The 18,375-nt window shown below is 42.5% G+C and overlaps 1 protein-coding gene across 1 annotated transcript in view; it reads right to left on the bottom strand.

Moving 5' to 3' along the window:
* LOC306742586 (contactin-associated protein-like 4) overlaps positions 1-17,449 on the bottom strand; it is a gene marked incomplete at both ends in the record, with an annotated part of 88,464 nt that extends 71,015 nt beyond the window's left edge. Inside the window, one exon of the mRNA XM_079224977.1 lies at positions 17,365-17,449. Coding sequence (XP_079081103.1) covers positions 17,365-17,449 — 85 coding nt within the window. The remainder of the gene's footprint in view (positions 1-17,364) is intronic.
* Between the last annotated feature and the right edge of the window lie 926 nt (positions 17,450-18,375).

Below are 18,375 nucleotides of genomic sequence, written 5' to 3'. Positions count from 1 at the left end.
GCCGGCTCACCTGCTCCGTCCACTTCTTTACCGATCCGCTGGATAACAAAGTGCCCGCGGAGTCCGTGACGGAGCCGGAGACCCTGAATACCGATGAGCTCCATCCATCACCTCCACAAACAGAGTGAACAGGAGGTCCTGCGCTTCAGTCCGTGAGCCCCGCAGACCCGGAGTCCAGAGCTCCTCGGTGCGGGGCGAGCCGACTCGCTCAGCCATTCGGAGCTCGTAGCAGAAAGCAGGATAATGAGGCTCCGGCCGGCGCTTGTTGTGGCTGCAGAGCGCCAACAATCATCCTCAAGCGGGAAAACGCCAACGTTCATTTCACTATGCCGCGCAGCTTCTACCTCCTGTTTCACTCGAGGGGGTTTCCAAACGACTCGTGCAAATAAAGGAAGCATTAAAAACAGAACGTAGTGAGAATTATTATTTATTTTTTCCTTTAAATCGATAGCACAGTGGGTTTTCTCACTGTCGTGAAACGCAGATAAACAGGGAGAAGTTGCATTTGGAGTCGCCAAGACGTGCTTGGTAAAAGGTTTTTAACCCAAAGAAGAACTATAAGACCCACAACACCTCATCTCCGTAAATAGATTAGCATTTTTTTATTCGGTCTCATCCACACAGATAATGTCCGGATAAAGGAAACAAAACGAGATGAAACTGAAGCGTCGTAATAGCCGAATGGTTGCAACGCATGCTGCAAATCCTCAACGTCGTGGGTCCGAGTCCCACCAGGGATCTTTATTGTCTGTCGCCAATACTTCAAACAAAGAATACATTTCTTTCAAACAGTTAAATAGTTAACATAACACCTGCAGTTGTCAGGATGTTCTCTTGTTAACTGAAAAATAGCTTTTCTGTAAAAGAAATTGAATTCACAGTCATTAATGGCACATAAATTAATATTCACCGACCAAAGCCTTCACGTTATACAGTGTAATAGTTATATTTAGCTCAATCATTGACATAAAAAGCTGTTTACTGCTATATTTTAAGATGCTAGCAATTTTAAACATACATTATGGACACGAATATAAATAACAGTAGAGTTGGACGTTTAGCACATATTGATATTTAATGAAACACATCTACTAGTTGTGATGGAAGTTCCCCACAGAAAAGGAATATTTAAATATAAATACCACATTTTGTCATGTGTTCATGAATAATGACTGTACTCTCAAAGTGGTAAAGGCAGAAATATTGTGATTTTTTAAATGATAATGCAAAACATTCCACATTAGATGTTGAAGAGCACTGCTGTGTTCTGTCACGATGTTGGTTTGTCTGGTGTCCTGTCTTATTGTGAAGTCCTTGTCTTGTGTGTCCTCTGTGTTCCTGCACTTCCTCCCTTGTGATTGTCCGTGATTGTCTGTCTGCCCTGTTCCCTGATTGTGCCCTCAGTGTTTCCACCTGTTCCTCGTTACCCTCCTCTTGTATTTAAACCTGTTTGTCTTCTGTCCCCTTGTTGGATTGTAATGGTCCCCCCCGGTTCAGAATAAAGAGAAAAGTAACTTGTTCAGTTGTGAAAGGGTTTTTACTATCTTTATTGGGGAGTTGTTCCTGATCCGATGTGAGGTCCCGGGACGGATGTCATGTGTACAGATTGTAAAGCCCTCCGAGGCAAACTTGTCTTTGTGATGTTGAGCTATATAAAATGAATTGAAGTTGTTTATGACATGAGAACTTGTTGGCGAACACGATTGCCTACACTTTAAACTCGCCCTTGCACTGAAAGTTAAATGTAAAAAACACATCCCTGAAAACTGTAAATTTTCACTGACTAGGAAGCAGAAAGGATCACAACAAGTGCCAGGATGTATTATTACAGGATGCATTATTGTAAACCTTGAACTGTAACCTAAGCGGTTATTTTCTGTTTACTATATTTTAGTCCAAGGTCCCACAATGCTTTGAAACAAACTAGTTTGCTGTCAGTCTTTCTGTGTGACAGCTTCCAGATGGAGAAGCTCAGCTCCTTTCGCTGCTAACAACAACGGGAATATTTACACACACACATTAAAACGCACAGCATCCATTCTGCAGCAATACAGGAGTCTCTGTGACATCAACCAAAATGAAGTGATAAAAAAATGCCGACGAGCAGCGTTTAAAACTCTTTTCATTATGTTCAAGCTGACAGGTTCCACTCACATTAACGCAGACTAGAGGGTTGAAAGAAGCTGTTGAGAAATTATTTGTATTTATTTTTTCAGTGCAAACACCGCTGAAGCCCCCCAAACATTCACTGCCAACTATAAATCCAGAATTATGCAGATTTAGAGCGGATGCTGCAGGCTACATCTCTCCAGGAGGAGATAATGTAGAATAAAAATATCTCCTAATTCACTGGCTGCACTAAGTAAATAGTTAGAATACATTTGCATGGAAAGGTCTCTTCATAGCGAGTCTCCGTGGGGGATATAAATATAAATAAATAAACAGTTCGGCACAAAATGTAATTGTGTTCTGTCGTTCAAATAAAATACTCGACGTGAGGATATTCACATCTTTCAAGCACCTCGGCAAATCTAATTTATAAAAAAAAAAGATGAAACACTGGGGATTCATAAAATTGAAAACGATGAATTGCACCAGTAGAGGATCTTTTATCTCAAACTATTTTCATGCAAATGAGTGTCGGAGCAGCGTACTGTACACTTGGTCTTTTAAAATTAAAGACGATGGAGATCAACTGCTCAAGTATTTAGAGTGTAAAGCTGCAGCTGAGCGCTACGTCCAAATATAACCGTCACACTGTGGCGCCGGCACTGTGGCACTGTGACTATTCCGCCATCCACCATGAAAATAACCACTAGTTCTGCTTCATACTTGTTGTGTAAATTCCATAAACGTCGGAACATCAAACACACTCGTGTCTGGGTTCATAATACCAGAGCATATTTTTGGAAAAAATAGTTGGAAAATTTCAACTAGCGCGAATGAGGCACATTTTTCGCATTATTCACGTGTCATTCGGTTCATTCAGTCTGTGCATTGACTTTGTATGCAATCTACTCGCGCAAAAAATTGGCTACGCTTTTGGTGTGATCGCAGCATAATTGTCCAGACCTGACCTAACTTTTAAATCCTCGTATCTACTCACGGCAAACTGCAGTTCATCAAAACGAGGCTACGCCGCACGTCTTTACCTCGTTTATTTTAAAGCTCTGCAGCCACATCACTGGTCTATAAACCAGAGTTGTGGGAGAGAAAGAAAAAGATCCATCTGATTAATCTCGTTAAGGTGAGGGGTAAACCCGGCTCCAGTAAACCCGAGGCCAGCTGAGAAGAGAAGATCACCCCAGACCCTTTTACTCCTCTCTGTAACAGCCGGTCCACAGAGACACACACACACTGCAATAACACATTTATACCAGCTCCAAAGGAGAGAATATTGGATGTCGTGTCCGGGTGTGTGTGTGTGTATAGTCTCTTCTCACTAAACCACAACAGCAGCCGCAGTCGGGGCATCTACAGTTTTACTTTTATGTTTTCCCGCGGGACGCATTAGCAGATAAGTGCTCTTTAAAAAGAAAGAAGATAATTTGATGTCCTCCATCTTCTCCCGCCCATCAAACACTCGGCTTCTCCCGATGCCGGAAGCACGACAGATAAATCCGTTAACGAACTCAGAGAAGATGGTTCTGTCCTTTCCGCAAGTTGTGGAGACGAACGTCGATGCAGCACTTTCACACAGAACCACCAAACCGTCACAGGACAAGAGTAATTGGGGCTAGCTGGGCGGGAAAAGCCGGGACAGACTCCAATTAGGGCGCGGTCAGACATATGGAAGAGGTGGTGGTGAACGTCTCCGGTCGAAGCGTGCGAGTCACAGCCGTCTCGGAGCAGATTGTTCTGGAACTTCAGCACCAAGAGATCAAGGCTGCCTGATGCAGGGATAGCAACGCTTTTGCAATTTGAAAATCCACAAATTGTCTCTTCAGCTCACAGGAATAAAAAAAGTGAGAGAACAGAACTTTTACACCTGATGACAGAATACACATTGGGGATTCAGCCATGCACTGAGGATAAAAATCATCATGGAATTATGGGAAATATGTATTCGATCCGATATTGCTTTGGACTGTCCAAAAACTTCAATGTCTCTCTGACCTCATTTCAGCTAATTAGCCGCAGTTGAAATATATTTGGTGTTTGTTTTGACAGACAAATGAACAGTTACAGGTCAATACAAAAAAAGATATAAGATATAGGTAAGATATTTCTGTCCGTTACGTTTCTTTTTGACGTAGAACCCGTAATCGCGTGTTTTCCTTTGTTTTCCCGCTGCATCGGGAAGTTTTTGTCTCTGCGTGTTTTTCAAACGCTTACGTCAGAGACAAAGTACACGTGTCACCAATGAAGAACCGAACTTTAAGAGACGCTGCCCTGGACAAACCTGATGAACCGCTTCACACACAAGATGCTCTCAACTTCCTGTCGGAAGACGCTGTTGGTGATGACGATGATGATGATGATGATGATAGTTTGGGAGCAGAGGATGGCCGTTGCCTCCAGAACAGTATTACACACATTTGTTCCCTGCCTGTCTTCAATTGAATCTTCTTTTTCCTGAAGGTTGAAGTATTTTATCACCCAGTTGATAATTCGCAGAAAATGTCATTTCTTTCGCGGTTTCTTTTCATCGCTCCTGATGCGATACGATGCGATCGCTCGACACCTGAAAGCGACTTCCTGCAGCGTTCCTGCTCCCCAAGGACCACCGCACCGCTCCGAGGGTCCGGTTCACAGCGTCTGGCCAACTGTTTGCAAGCAGCTCCGATAAAACAAAAGCCAAAATAAGTTAAAACGTCAAATGTATGTCCCAAGCTTAACTTCCCTTGGGAAATTGTCTGTAAAAGTGCAGAGCCTCTGCGACCCCAGTGGTGACCTCTAAAGTAAAGGTGTGAACTAGTCTGAAGGCTTGCATCCTGTTCATGACCTCATCCAGCACGTGATCATGTGAATTCAATCCCAGCTTCTTTGAACTCAAGTTTACTCCATCATAATTATTTTAAGAGGTGGTGTCGGCTGTACTGACACTGACAGATCCCAATTGAAGCTGTTCCTTTAAACTTTCACTTTTCTGACAAGCCATTAATATTTATACTGGAGCAGTCGTGCAGAGCGTCAGTCCTCTTGGGGCTGAACACACACACACACACACACACACACACACACACACACACACACACACACACACACTCTTTCCCTTAAAAGCCAGCGGGTGGTGAAATTGCAAAAGCAGTTGAGAATGTCACAGCAGGGAAACAGACAAGGGAAACTATTAGCTCTTCATCCTCACCCTAATCCTCCTCTTCTTCTCCTTCTCTCCACTATCTTCTGCATTCCTTCCACGCTCCTCTCCTCGTTTCCTTCCTCTCTCATTCACTTAAGTCGCCATCTACTCTCCTCACTTTACTGTCATACCTGCTGTCCTCCCTGTCATCATCCTCCTCCTCCTCCTGCTTCATCTTATGAAGTCAAATCATCTCAAAGATGTGAGGCGGTGCGGCCAGAAAGCAGATGGTGGCCGGTACACACACACACACATACACACACACACACACACACACACACACACACACACTGCAAAGTCATTGAGGGATAAAATGGGAAAGGCAGCAGAAAATGTCAGTGCAGTTGTGAGAAACAGAAGGAATACTGCCACCAGACAGCCTGCAGACTCTGACCCCCTACACTTTATCCTCTCATACTTTATATTGCTTTTTCCTCCTCTTCCTCCCCCCGCCGACCCTCCTCTTCCTCGTATCCACCCTCAGTGCTGATCTCAGATTAAACTCCATCTTTTCGTGTTGACATTCTGAGCCCGACTTCCATCTTTAATGGCCACTGACTCGGCTCCGTCCTCCCCGCTAATACGAGCCGACCGGGTCCCGCATCCTCTCATCAGCAGTCGCTGCAGTCTCGTGGCCGGCCCGGGTTCATAAAAAGTACATTGGCGGGCTCAGAGCTGTCCGACTGAACCTGAGCTCATCGGGAGCGTCCGAAGATTGCTTTCCCGGGCGGCGCGACACCCACCGGGTGCAGCGATTGGTCAGGTGTGTTGAGCTGAGAAATGAGAGCTTTGAAGTTCTCTCTCAAGCTCCCTTGCTCTTCATTCTTGACACAACTATTTAAGTGTTTTTTTTCTGCACAGCTTATTTATTTTTCATCTTACTGATACACTTTATTTCATCATTATGATTTTAATTAGTTGCCTTGTAAACAGTAAGACCTGTACTCACTTTTTTGACATCATTCACCCATTCATACACTGATGGGAGGAGCTACTATGCAAAGTGCCACCTGCCACTCAAGAGTAACTAACATTCACACACATAGACCTGGGCTAGCGGAGCCTGGCATTGAACCACCGACCCTTTGATTGAAGGATGGCCCTTCTCACCACTGAGCCAGTCACCCTTATGTGGGCTGTGTGGATAACTTTGTGACTTTGGGTTTTGGACCACAAGTGATGGACCACACAGAAGAAATATTATTATTATGAATTCATAAATTATGAGACTTCCCCTGTGTATTTTTTGACATTCCATGAGGTGCAATGTTGCATTAATGGTCTGATTTACATGAAATATACTATCCACACATAAGTAAATCTTATGGATAATGGGTAGCCCTTTAAGCCCTAGCCCTAACCCTAACCTTAATAACCCTAACCCCTAATCCTATTTATTGTTTGAGTTGTGTTTAGAGGTTGTACATCGGTATTATATATTATTGTAGCCCTGATTTTTATGTTTAATTTGATACCTAACATGTTTTTTTTTTGGGGTGGGGAGGGATTTATGCCATGATTTTTTCTTGATTTTCCTGATATAAAAGGCTAGGGCTCAACAGGTTAAACGGGCACAATTAATCTCTACCGCCATCCTCAGACCAAAGTTTAAACTTTGCATACAAGCTATTATAACTGGCAGTTTGATATGAACTTCACATTCTAGCTCCCCACAGCTCATTCTGTGGAATAATGTGAAAAGACTGCAGAAAAGACTTCAATCTGCTTCTCATGAAATGCTAATCCACCGTAATAGAGACTGAAAGAGCGCGGTGACCTTGGTAATGCAGTTACAGTCGCCAAGTCTAATGTCGCCTCCGTGAAATATCCAATTATGACCGCCGTAACTAATGTATCCGCATCCAAATAGAGTGGCAAGTGTAAAGTATATGTGTTGTCCGGGTCTACTGTCTCGGAGTGACGGAGTATCATGACCTCGGCAGATGAAAGCGGATATTTGCAGTGCGCCATCTTCGATGACGCCCGCTCCGTGTGATGAATGGCTCAATTTTTTTTGGGGTGGAGAGACAGACTCCTTCTGGGGACGGCCTTGAACAAATAAGCCCAGCAGGTCCCGGTATCAAACAGTCCTCCCGTCAGCCCTTCACTTAACTACCTGTTCCTGGGTTAATAAATCCAGATTCATGACATGGTGGCTCCACATCCCGTAACCGTGACTTCATCAGGTCCCGTTCATGGCTCCATTTTGCCCGCACACATTTCCATAAATGACACTAAAGAAGAAATATGAAGCGGATTTATCCTCGGCTACGTTCCCTTTTCCCCTCATCCTGGCTCTGGCTGATGCTGTCCTCTCATGAATCCAAGAGGACCGGGGAGGTTTGCTGGGAAGTTGAAGCTGAACGCCGAACTGCACAGGCTTTGTTCTTCTCAGTGCAAACAAGCGGTCCACTGAAAAGCAATAAATTCCCTCAAGACAAACCCCGGTTCACTCCATCCATCCTCAGCATTTTCTCCACCAGATTAATCCTGGAACGGATGAGGGATAATTCATGAGCTCGGAGATTTAATCAAGCTCCGTCTAATATTCCCCCGGAGCCTCCGCAGTTTAAATAACCAACTCTTTCTCAAGGCAACGAATTGCCTTCAATGGGTGAGTAATAACACCCACGAAGTTGCAAATCAGCCTCCAGCACCTCAATAATTTACTGTAAGCAGCTGAATAATCAGACCCATCCTTCAACGGCCAGCGTGTAAATAACCAGACCGCGCAGAGTTTATAGCCTAATTAGCGGAGACACTGGTCAGCGAGTTCACGGCACAGAAAATGTGATTACCTGTCCGTCATGTCGGCCCTCATGAAGTTTAATCACGGTACACGGAAGCTGCCAGAATATGAATTCACTCACAAAACTCCTTTTTGAATTTGACTTTCAGGCAGGAAAGTAAACCGACCCTCAATGGTTTAAATTTCTCTAGGTGTATGTTTTAAAACTGGAGGACGGATTCGTGAAAAAAATGGTGAGTCGACATCATTTAAACGCCCAGGGACGAGGGCGAAAATGCAAATCAGCGTATAGCGTGGGAGGGGTAGCGGTATTATCTGTCATTAGGCTAAGATTAAAAGTAATTTTGTGTTCTTCAGATTATCTGCCATTAGGCTATGATTATGACTCGCGCTCCAGCGGCTCTAAATCAGCTCAGACGGGAGATAAACAACTCAAGGAAGACCGAGGAGGCCGAGAGAGAACGTGTTGTGATTGCGCTCCAAAGTGAAACTAGTTTCAAGGAACACTTATATATTGTTCTGACATGAATATACTTTGATTTAAGACCCGGCCTAAAATAAAAGTCTATCTTTGGCCAAATAGACCTGGTGAACCTTCTGTTCTTGTGTAAAATCACAGATTTTAATCGACTAACCTTTCAGGTGACAGTCGTCAGTGTAGGCGGTGAAATGATGAGTTTAGCTTTGGAGGTTCGTTAGCTAAACTTCTCACAGTAAAAACCTCGAGGGCTGTACGTCCTTTTTCTGTTTTTACATTCAAAGCTTTTATTGAGGTTTTTGGATGAAGCTTTGAATGACTGTTTAAAGAGACATAATAAAAGAGATATAATATAGTATTTATGGTGACCGCCCAATTAAAACAGGTATGTGCAGCTTATACGGGAGAAGAAAACAGTTGTTTGACTCAAAATGTTGCTTTTGAAAGGCTAAACGCAAGCAGAATATTTCATCAGATAAAAACATGTTGTGCATTTTAGAACTGATTACATTTATCTTCTTTCAAAATGTGGGGAGTTTTGACGCTTTGAAGTTATTGGAAATGTTTGGATCACACAAGTCTCGGCCACTGGAATCTAATTATACAACAAAATACTAACAATATTAGCGTAGCCTGATCTGTATCGCAAACTGGGCAGAAATAACGGGGTCAAACAAAAACTGCACAGCATTAAAATGTTGATTTAGAGTTCAGAGCAGTCAGAAACCCAAAATGTATTTTATTCTATATTCTATTTTAGACACTTGGGAGAGACACTCAAATTAATAACTACATAATACAAAACATGCACCTTCTAGAGAGAGTATTTAGAGAGATATGTTTGTATGCGGCCAACAACGAAGCATGAAATGTAGACGCTTAAGTGCAGCAACTTTCTCTGAATTTGTAGTTTTTATTCACTTGCTGCTCAGGAGAAAAGTTCACACCTCACGTGGACATTTTATCGGATAAACCGAATATATACAGCGTCTCCTTAAAGGGATGAAAAAGCGGCTCTACTTACAGCAGTGATTTAGGCGCCGCTGCTCAGAAGCTGAATTACTGTGAGAGCAGAAACACAAATATCAAACCTCTCAGGACGTCTTTTAGTTGGCTCACTTCACGGTGATGAACAGCTTCGGCCAGACCTCGCCCCCAGCTCTGGAAACAAATGAAATGCGGAGAGCGAAAGTCGGCATGGACGACTATTAAGTGAATGATGTGCTGTAGGTGGGCTCTTGTGGGAATAAATGGCTGATGGACAACTTATTGGTTCCAGGGAGCTGTGCTTGTTTTTGGTTATGGCTTATAAATGTCAGATTCCCCTTGGGGTATGAAAGCTTTCCCATCAAGGCGATAAGGTCTTATTAAGTCGTCTCTCTGCAGCTTCAGTTCAGTCGTCTGTCCTCTCAATGCAAACCCTCAACTTGAATTTACTTTCTTAAGTGTTGTAAACATGTCTTGCCTATTTATCTGCTCATTCGTCACCTTTTAATCTGATTCCTGGTTACTCCACCAGAGTATTGTATAGAATAACTCTGTTATCTGTGCATATGACAGTAAAAACATCTTGAATCTTGACTCATCCTCAATTCAGCAAAAAAGAATGATCATTGTTGCCCTTGTACGTATCAAATTTAGGTAAGCAGGCTGCAAACAGTCACAATGCCCCATCTTCAACAACCAATATAAGTATCTTTGGATTTGTTACATTTTCAGATTTTGTGTGTGTTGTGTATAAATCTTTTCCAAGCTGCAATGACCCATTTCCCCCACAAGGGACATTGAAGTTTAATTTCCTTCTCATTTGCTCTTTCTTTCTCACGAGAAGCTGACGAGTCTTCTCCCTTATTGATCCATCCTGAATCCTCCTCAGTCAATAACGACTTAGTTTTACCCTCAATGTTTAATTCTAATACAAATTTGACAGCGTGATAACGGCTGTAGGAACGGTTGGCATCACTGTGAGGATCGATGAACTGAATCAATGGTTTCCTGGGTGTTTTATTCAGTTTTTACTGAAAAGAACAGAAAAGCTGCATTAAATAATATTTTGTCATTAACAAAAGGGCAATTAACTGTGGAAAGAGCATAAACTTGACGATTCACAGCCATTGTCACTTAACTCTGCAGTTCCTCTCAGCTATATAGAGCGTTTTTACCTCTTTTAACTTATTTTGGTTTACCGGACTACAACTTTATTGATTAAGTTAACGACCAATCGGCAATTAGACAAAGTTAGCGACTAGCTAGGGAACGTAGTGGAACATTTAGCAGCTAAAGAGCCAGATGTTTCTCTCAGGAGACGGTGGAGACCAAAACCAGAGATTAAAAAAAGAGTAATTATAAGACTTAAGATTCATCAGGTTGACAGAAACGAATGTTGCTCCATCTCCTGGGTGCAATTAAAAACGTCGACACACACACACTCACATGGTTAACATTGTTAGCGCTGTCAGCTCCTAGAAATGGTGAGAACCACGTGGAGTCAATAGATGCACTCTGAATTTCGTATTGAGCACCTTTGATTTTAAGTTTATCTCCACACAATTAAACAGCGAGAGCTTCTTTGAAGAGTCTCATCATTGTACCAGTGCTCAACTCTCACACACAGAGAGATGCGTCATGGAAGACGTGGGAGACCAATTCTGCACCCAAAGGAGCCACTTCTAAAGCGTTATTATGACCTGAACAGCTAACAGCAAGCTGCAACATTGTTCTTTCCTTCTCTATCTTGCTTTTTTTCTATTGGAAGCTCATTACTTGATCACCATCACTCCATCCACCTACACATATACTGCACTCCAGAGAACAATTTGCTGAGCGAGAGAAGAGGCATTCTGGGAAATTAAGTGGAAGTGACTTTAAACTTAACACTTCAGAGATGTATTCATTGAACTTCACTGATGGATTAGAGGAAACGGCAATAATTAATTCGAGATTTCTTTTCGGATGCGGCTCTGCTGCCGCCTTCGACCTGCGGCAGCATCGTCTCCTCCTCTGGACAATAAGCAGAAATAGGCAATCTTCCAGATGGCTTATGTAGGTCATATACAGGCATCAGTTGTGAAGTTTCTCACAGTAACTTTAAGCCTTTATTTTTATTTTTTAAGCACATGTAGTTCTGGGCTTCAGGACACATCTTGTCTGAGGTTCACAAGTATCGTGTAACATTTTGGCACTGTTTCAGTTTATATCCGGATCAACAGAAAAAGTAAAATTGAAAGAAAAAGCAGAAGTTTTCTGCAGGAAATTGAGTTACAAACAAGGACACTGCTGTCTTCTTGATCACAACAAAGGCTCAGGGCTGCTGACATGTTTGAAACACGATCACGTGGGCTCAGAAGCAGCTGAACAGCAAAGCAATCAAAGGATCGGGAAGATTTCTTAAGGCATCTGAGGGGAAAGCACCAGCCAACAATACGGCAAAGCTAATTAAATCCGGTAATTAATACAGACATGAATTCAGAGTGCTGCAGTGCTTGGAGGAACCGTGAAATAAATCAGAACAAAACAAGTTATAAGACAAACAAAACTTGCTAAGGGCACAATTAGAGACACGAGAGAGAAGCAATAAACAGTAAAGAAAGTAGAAGCACGACCGTCTCTAATGAAATAAACTTCTAATGAAAGAAAGCTTGAATCGCATCACTATTGCTATCCAGGGAAGGTCTGCTGAACACTCCTGCTGTTTCGTGGACTCATTTTGATTTAACTACACAATTTCAATCCTACAATACGAATTCTATGATAGTCGGCATCTCCATTAAAACATTAAAAAATGTACTCATGGGCCATAAACACAGAGCGCTCTGAAACACACTGTTTCCGCTGGTTTGGTGGCGGCCACTTTGTCTTTTCGCTGCGCTGAAGAAGCTCAAAGTTAAATCTGGTGGAACTTTTGGCCCCAGCAATGTGCGTTAAAGGGCCCGAAGAGGAGGAGAGTGAAGAGGCCCCGTGAACCACTCCAACCAACAATATTATTGCTCACTGTTGTTGACGACATGTGCAAGTTGGGTGATTTGGAAACGTCTTAACATTGATTGTAATAAAAGGCCTTTCAAAACTTATTTAATAAAAAAAAAGTTATGTTTGTTGAACTAAAAGTGTGATTGTCGGGACACTTGGAGAAAAACACTGTCATTACAGTTAACCAGCAGTTAGCTAGCAGCTAGCTGTCACTGCAGTTAGTTAGCGGCTAGCTGTTACTACAGTTAGCTAGCAGCTAGCTGTCACTGCAGTTAGTTAGCGGCTAGCTGTTACTACAGTTAGCTAGCAGCTAGCTGTCACTGCAGTTAGTTAGCAGCCAGCTGTCACTGCAGTTAGCTAGCAGTTAGCTGTCACTGCAACTAGGACAGTGTCCAGTGTTTCTCAAACTTTTTTCAGTGATATTTGTTTTTCAGCCAAGTACCCCCTGAAGCATTTTTGGTGGAAAGAAATATGTAATACACAGCGCTGTGCCATTAGTGTCTGACTTAATACAATATATAAAATGTTGTTTATTAACTTAGAATTATCCATCCATCCATCCATTATCCATTAGCCGCTTATCCGGGGTCGGGTCGCGGTGGCAGCAGGTTCAGCAGGCCGACCCAGGCTTCCCTCTCATTTGCAACACTTTCCAGCTCATTCTGGGGGATCCCGAGGCGTTCCAAGGCCAGCCGGGAGATATAATCCCTCCAGCATGTCCTTGGTCTTCCCCGGGGTCTCCTACCCCACAAAGAGAGAGCGTTCGAGCTCATGGATCCCGCCGATAATTAGCTGGTGGCACGTTTAATAACTCTCAACCTGACAAAGAGATTTACACAGAAAGCATACTCACCACAACAACAGAACAGGCATGCACTTGTTTTTACATTCAGCAGATGCTCGTCCTTATTAGGAGCACCTTAAGGTGCAGTCCTGCTGAAGGACACTTTAACATTTGGACAGGAGGAGCTGGGGATCAAGACACCAACACCATGATGATTAATGGACAAACCGAGCTGGAGCTGCCCGGCCGCCCTCTTCCTAAATGCCACCGTGTTTATTTTAAATCAACCAAAGCACCAAACTGAACCACTAAGACCACCAGTCACTTGTGCAAATAGCTTTTTCATTCTGGATTTCTTTCACAGAGAAAATAAGTGGAAAGAACAGCTCGCCTTTTCCCCTTGAACATCTAAACTAACCTGCTGCACACGCGAGTAAAAAAATAGTTTTAGAATAGTTTCTGGCAGCTCAAAGGCACATTTTTGTTTACATGCAAGTCATTTGTCTGCTGGTCTCAGAGCTGCTTAACACACAGTGACTCTTTCATGTTGTAACGTCGGAGGGCGATTATACGCAGAGTGACTTTACCGCCTTGCAGGGTGGCTTGTTTCACACCCTGACCGTGAATCTCATCACTAGTGACTCGCTCCTTCGCTGCTCTGGCTGAGGAGTCATCAGTGCCATCTGTGTCTGTGGCTGGTGAAATGTGTATTTGTTGTCATTTAGTACCACCTACGTAATGAACAGTGCGCTGTCTGCAGGGTGTGTGTGTGTGTGTGTGAGAGTGTGTAGGGTCTGAAACCCGCGGCTGGGATCCCTCCACCTCTGCAGTCCTCACTTAATATGCCGCTGTGGTTTATGGAGAGAGAGAGAAAGAGAGAGAGAGAGAGAGACGGAAGAACAGCAGAAAACACTATTGCAACAAGAACTGCCCCAAACTGATACTTTGAGCCAAGATCAGCCTTAAATTAAATATGAAATACTGATACTTTCCACCTCTGACATGATGACACAATTACGTGACTTTACAGACTTGGAAAAACAGAAGGGAATTTATAAATACATTTATAAGTATAGCAGTGTAAAAGAAACAGCCACACACATGTTTCAAAGGAAGACATGCAGCCCTCGACCAAAAACGGTCAAAAACTGTCAAGCACTGACAGCTGGCTTCCCATTGAAGATTCATGGACCCCTTCACTCCATCTTTGATCAAATAGTCCATCAAATAGTTTGTTAATATTTGATCAAATGGTGAATAAAGTTAAAGTGTTTTCATCTACACACTGTTTTTGTCATCCTGAGTCGCCTGTGAACTTTTTTGAAGGTGCTGGTTGTGGAATAAATGACATCATGATTATACTCGTTGGTACATGAAGTCAGGTGACCTCATCCACCTTCTACCAGAGCTCAGGTATACAGTCTGAACACCTGCATGGGAGCATAGGGCCTTTAAAAGGTGCTACATTTGTAATTATTGATAGATTGCCTCCACGCGGCTCTCAACATGGCAGCGGCTGAGAACTGAGGCTAACAACAGCAGAAGTGCTGACATGAGCTAACAGAGCTAACAGTGCTAACAGGCGTTACACGTCACAGAGCAAATAGTTTGCTTCTATTTTGATGCTCTGGATTCAAGATTCAGCACCTTTTAAATAAACTGTATCAAAGTAATGAGAGGGGTTTTGTCTGATATAAATACTGCATATGTTAAATACTGCATGTGTTAAATACTGCATATGGTAAATACTGTATATGTTAAATACTGCATGTGTTAAATACTGCATATGTTAAATACTGCATGTGGTAAATACTGTATATGTTAAATACTGCATATGTTAAATACTGCATATGGTAAATACTGCATGTTTAATACTGTATATGGTAAATACTGTATATGTTAAATAAATATGTTAAATACTGCATATGGTAAATACTGTATATGTTAAATATTGCATTTGTTAAATACTGCATGTGTTAAATACCGTATGTGGTAAATACTGTATATGTTAAATAAATATGTTAAATACTGCATATGTTAAAGACTGCATGTGTTAAATACTGCATATGTTAAATACTGCATATGTTAAATACTGTATATGTTAAATACTGCATATATTAAGTACTGCAGATGTTAAATACTTTTTATGTTAGATACGGCAGCAATAACTTGGAACAGTATCACAATATATTCCCAAACCCCAACAGTTGAAAACAACTATAAACACCTTGAGCAGCATGAAGCAGGGAGAAAAAAGAAAGAAAGAAATAAATATATATATATGTATAGAGACTAAAGGATGAAGGAGGAGGGGAAAGAGGAGGAATCGAGAGATCCAGGTAGAAGAGAGTAAAGACAGAGATAGTGGGGAAATAAAATGAAGACAAATGTATCGGAGGATGAAGGAAGAAAGAAGCTGACAGAACGAAAAAACAACAGGGAGAGAAAAATGAGCCGGAAAGGAGAGGACTTAAAAGTTTTCAGCAGATCAGAGTCAGAAACAGCAGAGGAGAGACAGCAGGAAGGAAGAGAGAAGCAGATGCTTCAGAGTGACTGTAGATGTTTCTTTCATGGAGGAAGAGGAACAGAGGAAGGAGGTGAGGAGCTCTCCTCTTAAGGTGTCTTCATTAGACTGGTGTCTCCTTCCCACTCGTCTCCTCGCTCACTCCCTTGTCTAACTGTAAGGACCCTGAAGCTGTCTCTCTCTCATCGTCCAACATGTTGTATGTAACATTACACTGCAGCAGGAAGAGCAGACTCAAGAACACTTTCTGTATAATTACGCTGCTTTGAGTGAACTATACCCTCACTGAAGGGAACAATTGTGAAATATGTTTGGTGTGTGTGTGTGTGTGCATCATTTCAAAGATAATTCACTGAAACTCCCCTCCACTTTAAAATGAAGTCGTGGAGGGTTTTAGTTTGACTGCACAGCATGAGTTTGTATTAACTGTGTGGGGTTTAACAGGTTGAGAGAAAACGCAGGTGGGCGTGAGGAGAGGTGGGGAAAAGATAAAAGACGCAGAAGCAGACACAGAGAGAGGAAGAGGAGGAAGAGGAAAAACTGCATTCTGCACACCAGCAAAGGCAGAAAGGAAGAGAAAAAGGAAAGCATTGTAAAAAAATAAAATAGAACAGAAAACAAGGACAAGAAACATGAACTCACGACTCATTGTGTCGTGGAAGAGGAGAGCTAAACTGTGGAGGGATGGAGCACTTTCTCACCATATGTTTGGACTACAGAGAGGCATACATCACTGCTCTCTCTCCCTCTCTCTCTCTCTCTCTCTCTCCCTCTCTCTCCCTCTCCCAAGCCAGGAAGCTTAACAGCAACACCCCATATTCTCTCAGTCCCCAACCTGCATGCAACCTTTTTGTTTTCCCTCCTCACACACACCTTCACACTCTGACTGCAGTGTGTGTGTGTGTGTGTGTGTGTGTGTGTGTGTGTGTGTGTGTGTGTGTGTGTGTGTGTGTGTGTGTGTGTGTGTGTGTCGGTCCCATGATGCTCATCATGCTGCACTGAGCACCAAATGAACCAGAAAGAAAACACATAACCTTGTTTTATGGACGCAGTGGATGAACTGGCTTCTTTTAACCCGCAGAGGACACAAACACACCACTGAGACCTTTCTCTTCTCTTTTCTTTTTTTTGTTGTACTGCCAAACACTCCGCTGTGGGAATCAAGCGCATTCTTTGTGCAGCAGCGTCCGAAAATGCAAAAAGCTTTTCAGGGGGAATCAGTAGTAAAATGTAGTAGACATGCACCAAACAGGTGAGGACGATGCACACAAGTTAAAGACACGCAGGACGTGTCCTCTACACGTTAGTGCAATAACTACTATGTTACTCACTGTTAAACTGACAAATAAGTCACATTAAACCAAGTTAATGCTCCGATACGCGCAAACCCTTCCAAAAAAAGAAAGAAAACAATATCATTGCATTCAGGAGCTTTACATATTTCCCCCCGAGGCGGCGTGCATGGAGCCCCGGTTTAGAGCGGGACCCTCCGGTCCGCGCTGCCCGGGCTCCCTCCGTCTCCTCCGGGGGAAAAGTCGAGGAGCGCGTCGCTGCTCACCTTCCCCGGTTGTCCCGCACGAGCTGCAGAGGAGCAGCGCGACCTGAGCGATAATCCCAGAGACTCTTTTACTCCTAAAATCCATGATGATGATGAAGCGGAGAGAGGCTGCAGAGAAGAGAAGGCAGCTGCTGAGAGAGAGAGAGAGAGAGAGAGAGAGAGAGAGAGAGAGAGAGAGAGAGAGAGAGAGAGAGAGATCCTCTCCAGCTCCGAGAGAGATCTCCTTAAACCTCGACAGGAGGAAAAGAAGGAGAGAGAGGGAGAGAGGGAGAGAGGGGAGAGAGGGATAGAGAGAGAGAGGAAGATGGAGATGGTACCAACATGAACATACTGGGCCAGCCACACAATTAGATATCTAACTTGTAGTCCATAATTACTATAATTAATAATTAACTCATATTTAATATGTGTGTATTGTTTTTTTTTAATATTTATCTACATAGAGCCGAAGCTGAGAAATATTAGTGTTTGCCTAATTTAATCTTGACTATACCTTCAACTTACCCAAAAATGACGAGAACTAGGATAAATACATTTCTAAGTATGAAGGTAAAGTCCTCCCTAAAGCTCTTAATAACTAACTTACATGATATTTAACGTTAGCTCGCTTAAAACTTGAATGCTACTTAATCGGAAGCTAGCTAGTTACTTTGTGAAAAGGAAAGGAAGGAAGTCGATGTACTGCGTCAATGTGAGTTGTTTGGGAAAACTTCTAAAATGTAGTTTTAGAGACAAAATATTGTCTTTTGAAAATGTTTCTGTGTGTACATGTAGAGATGCGTGTCTCAGTAATGCTCATACTGTTTAGAATGTGTGGGAAATATCAGATTTATATTCATATTAATTACAGTGTTATTGCCAAGTTCCACAAAAAGGGAATTTGTCCTTGTGCATGACAATATATACAATGTAAAAGTCAATAGAAAGTGTGAAAGTAAATAAAAATAGATTTGGAAGAGCTGTAAATATGTTTTCATCCGATTCTTAGCAAGAAAGCAAACAAGCAAATTA

This window comes from Taurulus bubalis (genome assembly GCF_910589615.1).
Source record: "Taurulus bubalis genome assembly, chromosome: 1".
Taxonomy (NCBI): domain Eukaryota; kingdom Metazoa; phylum Chordata; class Actinopteri; order Perciformes; family Cottidae; genus Taurulus; species Taurulus bubalis.
This window is presented reverse-complemented; position numbering and strand designations above follow the sequence as displayed.